Genomic DNA, 10,273 nt, shown 5'->3' with positions numbered 1-10,273 from the left:
AGTGACGTGACAGAACCTGGCTTGGGAGGGACAGCTAGACCAGAAGACAGAAAGGGCTCCCTGGGGAGGGGATCTGTGAAGATCTGCCTGCCAGCAGGAGCCAAGAGGGCCAGCAGAGGAGTCCTGCAGCGGGCAGGCAAGCACTGAGGCCCAGAGCTGGAGGGAGGGACTGGTAGCACGGGCGGGTTTATTTTAAGTCAATAGAAAGCCCTTGGAGTGCTTTTCAACCAGGTGCAGGCACACAGTTAAGCTGATATGTTTATGAGCTAGGTTGGCTGGCTGTAGAGGATGGGGCTTGGGTGGGGGAAGGGTGTTGGGGGGGGACCAGTTAGGAGGGTGCTGGGGAGGCTAGGGAGAGATGAGCTCCCGAATGGGGACATGGGCTGAGCTTGCCTTGGGGGGTATTGGGGTTGGGGAAAGGAGCAGAATGAAGGCTTCGAAGTGAGCCACAGGGGAGCAGACCAGATGGAGAACAGCCTGGGGAGGAAAGGAGTTCTGTTTGGGAGGCATTACTTCTGAGAGGCGAACTAGAGCTCTAGACCAGTGGCGGCCTTCCTGAGGTGGAGGTTCCAGGGTGTCTGAGACACTTAGACAAGACTCGCACTGAGCTCTGAAGGATGGGGGTGGGAAGGGCACAGAGAGCTGGCACCCAGAACCAGGGCAGCAGCCGCCTTGAGCAGGATTCCAGAGGGAGGAGGAAGAGGCGGGGATTGACAGGAAGCGGAGGCAGCTTCCTCCTGAGGCTCTGGGCTGTGACTGTTGGAAGCTGCTCTGGGGAGGGGGTTAGGAATCAGGATGTCCTCATACTTCCTCACCTGCCATCACCCCAGGCGGCTCCTGGATGAAATTCTTCGGATGTCACTGCTTGGGAGGCCCCCTAGGTGCCTGTGGAGGCATGTGGGAAGGCAGCATGTGGTTCCCAGTCCTGAGAGGAGTGAAAGGTCCAAGGACAAAACTGAGTCCCAGGGGGAGGCTTGGGGTACTGGCTGAGACCACTCTAGTTGCATCCTGTGTGTTTATAACAAGCCCCTGTCCTTGCTCTTGCCCGGGCGTCCTGCCTCCTGACCCCTGTAATTACACTGCTTCCCCACGCATGGTTGGCTCCCATTTCTTGGCTTCCCGTGGCTTCAAGGGATGAAAGGTGGACGTCCTTGTGATTACAGAGATGACAGGTGGGTATTGATTGCTGCAGGGTGTGTGTGGAGGAGGATGTGAACATAAGGGTGGGATGACCAAGGTCTAGGTCACTGATAGAGCTTGGGTGGCTAGATCCCAAAATGGGGGGGGGGTGCTAAAATGAGGGACGCTGCTGTCAGAGGTTAAACATTAGCCCTGGCCTTCCAAACGGGTTTGACCAGTTAGGTTCTGATGGGATTCCTTGTGTCACTGGGCTGGCCACTCCCCAGAGGTCCGACACTGCCTCTCACTCCTCCCTTATAAAGCCTCTTGGGGTTCCCAGGCACCTAGACTCAGTTTACCCCCAACTTCGGGGGCCAGGAGACAGCCATGATGCTCACCTGGAAGCTGCTGGGGATCCTGGTCCTTTACCTGTGTGCTGGAGGTAAGCTGGGAACAGGCCAGGGTGCAGTTGGAGGTGATGGAGGGATGGTCAAGAGAGGCAAGTGTGAATTGGATGCATAGGAATAGAGGAGATTCTAGAAGATTCTGGGTATTCCCATGAGGGGAGGAGTTAAGAGATTGAAGGTGATGCAGGAAAGTGCATTTTAGCTCAATGTTTTTACTGGTTCAAGTGTAGGTTCATGTGGCAATCTAGATCAGAATCCAAGTGTGGGTGAGTATTCATCACAGCTGAGGACTATGTGTTTGCAGAGGGTGGGGTCTGGCTGCCACATGGGCACAAGGTGTGGATGGCTTTGGAGGTGTAGACCAGCACAGAGGCTATGCCAGTGGGAGTCCCAGCCAGGGCTGAATGGAGCTTACTTAGGTCAGTTCCTGTCGGTTTAAAATTGTTCAAGTCAATGATTCCGGTCAAGGTTTTTATGTCATTTTAAGATCCCTTTGGGTATTTTGTAAATGTGTGGAGAGCTCTTTGAGAGTTACCTTTCAAGTTTGTGGTGTCAGCTCAGGCTGTGGTCTATCCCAGAGAGGCTATGCCCCCTGAGTCTGCAGCTAGGGGAGGAGGGATCTGGCCCTCACCACCTTTTACCTTTCTCCTTCCTCCGCAGGCATCTCAGGCAGTGGAGAGCACCCCCCTCCCCCACCCACAGAGGCTGGAGAGGAGGAGGGCTCCCCAACATTGCCTCAGGGGCCCCCAATCCCTGGTGATCCCTGGCCAGGAGCACCCCCTCTCTTTGAGGACCCTCCACCTCCAGGCCCCAGTCGTCCCTCGAGAGACCTGCCAGAATCTGGAGTCTGGCCTCCTGAGCCCTCGAGAACCGATCCTCCTCAACCTCCCCGGCCTGATGACCCCTGGCCAGCAGGACCCCAGCCTCCAGAAAACCCCTGGCCTCCTGCCCCTGAAGTGGACCATGGATCTCAAGAGGAGCCAGACCTTGACCCACCGCAGGAAGAGTACAGATAAAGGGATTCCCCCACAGATATCTTGGGCCTCCAGGCAGAGTGCCCCTCAAGCCCATTTGTACCATTCTGATTCCTCTTCAATTTTTGCATCAGCCTCAATTTCCTTCCTCATTCCTTCAATTTTATGCTGAACTCTGAAAGTGTCATTCTCAATATTTTCTGTCCATTCTTGAGATCCACTCCACATTTTTCCTCCCTTTTTCTCTGACAGCTAAAGCATACAACCCTACCTCATGTCCTGTCCTCTCCCATCTACCTGCTTCCCACCTCCTCCCTTTTCCCCACCCCTGGGGCTTCTGGGGCCAGGCTTGCAGCGCCTTTTTCTCTGCTGCCATCTGGTGGCCTACAGCTGGGAACTATCCGGAGACCATGACCGTACTTCCCATGAAATGGAAAAATAAAATCCATGTTTTCTTAATTTTGATTCTTGGCTCCTTCTTTGCCAGTGATTAGATCTTTGAATATTGAGATGCCTTCCTCAGGGCACAAACCTACAGAGGTCTGGAAGTAGTCTGAGTTCCTGTCTTGTCCATATGCATGTAGAGCCCAGCAGGAGGAAGTTGGAAACGTAACTATCAGAGTAACAAGGACATTCAGACCCACATTTCTCCTGTTCTGGAACCCCTATTTTGGAGAATGAGAAACCAAATTAGGTCTCTCTCTCTCTCTTTTTATATTTTTATTTATTTATTTATTTTTTAAAGATTTTATTTATTTATTTGACAGAAAGAAACCACAAGTAGATGGAGAGGCAGGCAGAGAGAGAGAGGGAAGCAGGCTCTCTGCTGAGCAGAGAGCCCGATGCGGGACTCGATCCCAGGACTCTGAGATCATGACCTGAGCCGAAGGCAGCGGCTTAACCCACTGAACTACCCAGGCGCCCCTCTCTTTTTTTTTTAAAGATTTTATTTATTTGACAGAGATCACAAGTAGGCAGAGAGGCAGGCAGAGACAGAGAAGGGGGAAGCGGGCTCCCTGCGGAGCAGAGAGCCCAATGCGGGGCGCTATCCCAGGACCCTGGGATCATGACCTAAGATGAAGGCAGAGGCTTTAACCCACTCAGCCACCCAGGCGCCTGTAAATCTCTTTTTAATAGCTTATGGTTTGCACACTCCTGACTGAATGTGAAAACCTTCCTAAGGGTGTGTGTGCAGGAGTAGGATCTAAGGAGATCAATTTCCAGAAGTATATGTATCCTTTCCTAAAACGAATCTGTCTGAGGGCTGTACTGTATTATTTCCCCATTTCCACCTGCCTCCATTAACAAACCATACTTCTCCCTCTAGAAGGAGAAAGCCCCAGCTCTCTTGTTCACCCTGAACATGACTTGGGTGCTCTTCCTGGAGTTGCTAAACAAAAGTCAGTGGGGAACAGAAATCAGCCTTTTCCATCTAATTTAAGAGATGCATCTTAAGTAAGAAGCTACTTTTCTGTTTAATCAATATTTGTAGTTTTGACAAATTGTGCCTTGTAATAGTTGTGGTAATAAACCCACTGCAGAATAACTGTTTTTAACACATAGGGTCTTATAGTCACAGGAAATAAATTTCAAATTTTATACATATTTTTGTTATGGAGATATACAAAAGGACTTCCCCAAAATACAATAAGATACCAAAAAAAAAAAGATGATACAATGGAAATATATTTCATTAGGATAAAACTGTAGGGAGAGTGGAATGGAGAAAAACTAAACAGAAATATAAGTTAACTTTGCTGACTGGTTAAAGGGCTTGCTCACTTATTAAAAGGGCATTGTGGATATGAAAATGTTGTGGTATTAAATTCCACCTGCTATATTCGAGTGATGTAACTTTTAATAGGTCAGTGGGTACAATTCCCTGGAAAGTATACTCTTTGTAATATTTAAACTTATGATTTAAAATGTTAGCTGTTGACTTAAAAATGTGTAAGGCATACCTAATTTTAAAAAATTCTTGGGCACCTGGGTGGCTCAGTGGGTTAAGTCTCTGCCTTTGGCTCAGGTCATGGTCCCAGGGTCCTGGGATTGAGGCCAGCATTGGGCTCTCTGCTTAGTGGGGAGCCTGCTTCCCCCTCTCTCTCTGCCTGACTCTTTGCCTACTTGTTCTCTCTCTTTCTCTGTCAAATAAATAAATAAATGAAATCTTTTTTAAAAAAATTCTTTAAGGGCATATTTGAACAGTAAATTTCAAAAGTCAGGAGCCAAGCGATGTCGATGGCCCAAGGTCAATTCAAGTGGCTTACCAGGATGGGGGCTGAAGAGGGGTTGAAGGAAACTGAATGTTCACCACTTAGGACCCAATTTGTTTATGTGGCAACTTTAATCAAAACCTGTGTGTGAAAAAAAAAAAAAAACAAAAAAACAAAAAAACAAAACCTGTGTGTGACTAGTTTGAAAAACTAAAACAAAACTTATATTTTTTAAAAAGATTTTATTTATTTGAGAGAGAGACAGTGAGAGAAAGTATGAGAGAGTAGAAGGTCAGACGGAGAAGCAGACTCCCTGTGGAGCTGGGAGCCAGAAGTAGGACTCCATCCTGGTACTCCAGGATCATGACCTGAGCCAAAGGCAACTGATTAACCAACTGAGCCACCTAGGCACCCCGAAACCTAATTTTTGAGTTTAGAAATGATCCTAGAACATATAAGAATTGTAGGGGAGGGCCTAGTAGAATTTAATAAGTCCCAGAGTGGACTAAATTCACGAAATTCATTCCTTTAATATGTCCATCAATGCCAGGTGCCCTGAGGGAATACAGAAAATAAAAAATATACAGTTCCCACTCTCAGGAAGCTTAAAATTGAGCTGGGGAAGAAAGGATTTGCATGAAAAGTTAAGTAACAATATCACACACCTAAGGATGCATGTAACTAATTATATGAGTAAGTACCAAACAGCCTTGGCAATAACGCTGTGAGCTCAGAAGGGAGTCACTGCGAGGTGCGCTAGTCAGGGGAGGCTTCCAGAAGGAAGCATCCCCATCTCGCACCAAGCCCTGCGGCTGGGGGTCCGGCCAGGAGGGGGTGGCCAAGGATGGGGAGGCGGGGCGGTTGTGGGCTCCAGCCAAGGAGCGGGCCGAAGCTGCCCGCCGCCCACTCTGGGCAGGACCTGCCCCTGCGCCTGCCGGCTCGGGGGTCGCGGGCTCCTGCCTTTGTGCGTGTTGCTCGAGCTGTCTGGAAAGGCCTTCCTCTCCCGGGCCGGTGGTCATTCTCTTCAGTGACTCCGCTCCCGGCTTGCCTGCAAGCCCTGCCCTGCGCCACCGCTCTGCGGTGCCTGAAACAAAGCTCAGAAGGGAGAGGCTTTATTCCCTCTGTTCTCCCCTCCTAGGCCTCGAGCCTCTTGCGCGCATTCTAGCTTCCCATCCCTTTGTTCATCTGTGTAACCCTGACACTGCATAAGTGCCTTAATAGGTAGTATTAGGGTTCTCCAGAGACACAGAACGAATAGAAATATAAGGAGGTTTATTATAGGAATTGGTCCTTGAGATTGTGGAGGCTGAGAATTCCCAGAAATTGCCCTCTAGAAGCTAGAAATCCAGGACAGCCAGTGGAGTAATTCCAAAGGCCTGAGAACCAGGGGAGCAGATGGTGTGGGTCCCATGCCTTGTCTCAAGGACTGAGAACCAGGAGTGCCGATGATGGCTGAGGCCAGGAGAAGATGGATGTCCCAGCTCAAACAGAGCACATTCACCCTCTTCCTGTTTGTTCAAGTCAGCCCTCACAGATTGGGTGATGCCCACCCACACTGGTGACAACAAGCTTCTTCCCTCAGTTCCCCATTCAAATGCTAATCTCTTCCAAGAAACAACTTCACAGATGCACCCAGAAACAATGCTTTACAGCTATCTGGGCATCCCTTAGTCCAGTCGAATTGACACATAAAATTAACCATTGCTTACATGTTTTATAAATGGCTGAATTCATTAATAAATGGCAAGTTTGTGGGGGCACTGGAGTGGCTTAGTTGGTTAAGGGTCTTTGGCTCAAGTCATGATCCTGGGGTCCTGGGATCTAGCCCTGTATCGGACTCCCTGCTCAGCGGTGAGTCTGCTTCTCCCTCTCCCTCACCCCCTGCTTCAGCTCATGCATGCTCTCTCTTTCTCTCCCTCCCTTCCTCTCAAATAAATAAATAAAATCTTAAAAAAATAAATGGCAAGTTTGGGCAACAGAGAGTAGACTGCAATGGTTAGAATGAAGGGCTTATAACCTAGAAAAGAGGGGGATATTGTTAGACAGTGAGCTGGGGGGAAACAAGGGAAGCCAGGCTTGAGAGCTTAGATCAAATGTCTTTCTCCTCTGATAGAATAGTGCCCAATGGTGGGGAGGCTCAGACACAGGCTTGGGTGTGCTGTGGCCGTGAGGTATGGGAGGGAAGGGAAGAAGTCTGGACCCCTCAGACTGACCTCAAACTGGCCTGAGATGAAGCTCATTGGGAAAAGAGAAAAGAATATTTAAAGGAGAAAGGAAGTGAGGGAAAGGAACTGCGTTCTTGGTGTGGCCCAGGCAAGGACCTAGGGCTCTTTACATCAGGCTGTCTTACTTTATTCCATAACATTATTGTGGTTTTCATGTGTTCCTCCTCTTGAAAAGTATGAACTTCCTGAGGATAGAGACTGTGCCTTGTCTGTGTTTAATGCCTTAATTCTCCTCCTAGTCCTTGGCCCAGAAGGTGTTGAATAAAGCAAATTAAGAGCCCCATTTCACAGATGAGGGAACTACTCTGACAGAGGTAACTCATCTGTCTAAGACATCACCCAAGTGCCAAAGTCAAGGCGATGCAAGATGTCTTGGCTCCAGACCAGTTCTTCCCAGTTTGACACAACAAGTGGGTGAGTGGGAGAGAGAAGGGGGAGGCATGAGGTAATTGGAGGTTTTAAAGCTATTAATAGGCTGCAGGTATTGACACCCAAACACGGTATGTTTATTAGCAGGGAAGAGACTGAGTGGGACTGAAGGGTTTGGAGTATTAACACAGGGGAGCCCATTGTGCCAGCTTATCCGTTCAGGTTAGACAATGCTGTTTTTTTCCCTGTCTACTTTGGCTGACCTCACTTAGGAGTGAATGCAGTGTTGCCTCTTATGTCAACATGGAGCCAGAGAATTAAATAATAGTATAGGATCACAGATTTAGAGAACAATAGCTCAGTACCTTGGACATGGGAAGTAGTCAAATAAATGCTTAGCCAATGAAACAAAAGAACCTCGAACTTGTATCGTGGTATAGTCTAATTATAGAAGCTGAATTAATTTGAGAAGGCATCAGGCACAGCCCTTGGCCTTTGGGCAGGCCAATCATGGCTTTGGACTAGACAGAAGAGATGGTTGTCTGCTCTTCTTTGAAGATCTCTTGTCAGGGAAACACCAAACCACTCATTTGTTCATCCGTTTGCCCATACAACAATCATTTATTGAGCATCTACTTACTGTGTGGAGTACTAGGCTGTGATGACCATCCCAGGAAGTAGTTTCATTCCTCCCTGCCCTCAAGGAGCTCTGTGTCTGGGGAGGAAACAAACATGTAAATCATGACAATAAAATGTGATATTAGTTAAATTACAGAGGGGCACACCCTGAGGTAGGAGCTCCTCTGCCAATTTCATGTTTCAAATTCATTTGAAAACTTGCTTTGGTATAGATTTAAGCTCTCTTGGGTACCTGGGCGGCTCAGGCATTAAGTGTCTGCCTTTAGCTCAGGTCATGATCCCAGGGTCCTGGGATTGAGCCCCACATTGGGCTCCCTGCTTAGCAGGAAGCCTGCTGCTACCTCTCTCATTCCTCTTGCTTTTTTCCTTTTCTTGCTATGTCTCTCTCTGTCAAATACATAAATAAAATCTTTTAAGGATTTTTATTTATGTATTTGACAGAGACAGACACAGCAAGAGAGTGAACACAAGCAGGGAAAGTGGGAGAAGCAGGCCTCCTGCTGTGCAGGGAGCCCATTGTGGGGCTTGATCCCAGAGAATTAAATAATAGTATCATGACCTGAGCTGCAGGCAGACTCTTTATGCCTGAGCCACCCAGGCGCCCCTAAATAAATAAAATCTTAAAAAAAAAAAAAAAGTAAGCTCTCTTGCTTTACATTATCTTCCTCTAATCTTCAATTAAGTGCCCAGTGGGTGCCTGGCACTGGCTCAAAAAGCTTGTTGAATTAAGCCAAATCCACCTTCCAAGCTTTCCTCCCCTAACCTCCATATCCTCAAATAGCCTTCCTTTTGGCAGCTTAGACTCAACTCCTATGATGGGGAAGACAGGATGGCATAGTGGTGAGAGCATCAGACTGTGACCCAAGTCTTTGTCCCTACTCTGCTGTCTATCTCTGTGTGATCTTGGGATGTGACTTTAGGGGATTTCTTTAATAATATCTAAATTTTCACCCAATGCTGAGAGCCCAATTCCTTGTGTTGGATATTCTACGTTCTTCCATCAGAGGGCGGCCTTGAGGCTCTTGCAAGGTGTTTCATTCCAGAGTCTTCCCTGTTCCTTGCCTCTAACATCATCTACTCCCCAGGCCTAAGTCAGGCCCCACTGGCACCCTCTTGGTCGCCAAGATGACCCCTCTGAGGTGAGTCAGGCACATGAGGTGAGATGAGGCAGACTCTGGGGCCCTCAGGAAAATTTGGGCACAGGCTGCTTGGTCAAGTGGCTCACATACTCATTATTTCTTCTTTCTCTCATTATGAACCAAGTTCTTTTCATAAGCCAGGCAGTGCTCTAGGATGGTGGGTACAGTGGTGAGTCAAAGAGAGGAGGACCCTCCCGTCATGGGGCTCACCTTGTAGTAGAGAAAGGGAACAATACAAAGATGTATCTAGGACATACATAATAGGGTGTCAGGCTGTGTAAGTGCTCTGAAGAAAATTCAGGCAGATTCAGCTCAGGTCATGATCCCAGAGTCCTGGGATTGAGTCCCGCATTGGGCTCTCTGCTCAGCAGGGAGCCTGCTTCCCCCTCTCTCTGCCTGCCTCTCTGCCTACTTGTGATCTCTGTCTGTCAAATAAATAATAAAATAAAATCTTAAAAAAAAAAAAAAGAATTAGCTTCCTTAAAAAAAAAAAAAGAAGGGAAAATTCATGCAAAGGAAGAAAATGGAGCATGGTAGCCCATATATGAGGTTGGGGTGCAATTTTATTTTATTACATTTAAAAGATTTTGTTTATTTATTTGAGAGAGACAGAGAGAGAAGGAGAGAGAACATGAGCAGAGAGAGGGGCAGAGGGAGAGGAGAAGCAGACTCCCCATTCAGCAAGGAGCTGGACACGGGGCTCAATTCCAGGACCCTGAAACCGTGACCTGGGCCAAAGGTAGATGCTTAATTGACTGAGCCCCCAGTGCGTCCCTGGGGAGGGACTTTCTTTAAATAGAAAAGACAGAGTGGGGGCCCTCTGGAGGAAATTGCAGGTGACAAGAGGTAATGACATGCTAGAGGGAGTCAGGCGTGGTAATACCCAGGAAGAAGAGGAGAAAGCAGCTTGGCACGGCATGCGGAATACAGTATCTGGAGTGCAGGAGAAGCCCCAAGCCATTGGGGGCGGGTTAGACATCACCTTAACTCCCTGGACTTGGGTTTGCAGCTCCAAAGAGCGAGTACTAATTTCCATCTTCTAGGGTCATTGAGAGCGTCCAGATCAATCCCGCATATGTGGATGACTGGGTTGATCTGACTGTTACACAGCGTTGAGGAGTCAGTGTTGTTTTCTGGTCCTAGTCCTGGTATCCAGGAGAACAGAGGTGGACTGGGGATACCAGCCTC

At 48.1% G+C, this 10,273-nt stretch overlaps 1 protein-coding gene across 2 annotated transcripts; it reads left to right on the top strand.

The window, feature by feature from the left end:
• Positions 1 to 437: 437 nt before the first annotated feature.
• PSORS1C2 (psoriasis susceptibility 1 candidate 2) lies at positions 438 to 2,965 on the top strand. Of its 2 annotated transcripts, XM_059398980.1 has the most exons (3): positions 438 to 1,172; positions 1,460 to 1,561; positions 2,187 to 2,965. In XM_059398980.1, the coding sequence occupies exons 2-3, from the start codon at positions 1,507 to 1,509 to the stop codon at positions 2,540 to 2,542; spliced, it is 411 nt and encodes a 136-aa protein (XP_059254963.1). In that variant the 5' UTR covers positions 438 to 1,172; positions 1,460 to 1,506; the 3' UTR covers positions 2,543 to 2,965. The 2 variants fall into 2 exon arrangements, with proteins under 2 accessions (XP_059254963.1, XP_059254962.1); XM_059398979.1 differs by lacking the exon at positions 438 to 1,172 and having other exon boundaries at positions 1,320 to 1,561.
• Positions 2,966 to 10,273: the final 7,308 nt, after the last annotated feature.

The sequence above is a fragment of the Mustela nigripes genome, chromosome 5 (genome assembly GCF_022355385.1).
Source record: "Mustela nigripes isolate SB6536 chromosome 5, MUSNIG.SB6536, whole genome shotgun sequence".
Lineage (NCBI taxonomy): Eukaryota > Metazoa > Chordata > Mammalia > Carnivora > Mustelidae > Mustela > Mustela nigripes.
Note: the sequence above shows the minus strand (reverse complement) of the source record. Positions and strands in the feature narration are given on the sequence as shown.

What these genes read in the sequence shown, in the direction of transcription:
- PSORS1C2 (XM_059398980.1), top strand. Translation starts at nt 1,507, where the DNA reads ATGATGCTCACCTGGAAGCTGCTGGGGATCCTGGTCCTTTACCTGTGT. An exon ending in CCTTTACCTGTGTGCTGGAG is followed by an intron (nt 1,562 to 2,186) that starts GTAAGCTGGGAA and finishes CTTCCTCCGCAG; the next exon opens with GCATCTCAGGCAGTGGAGAG.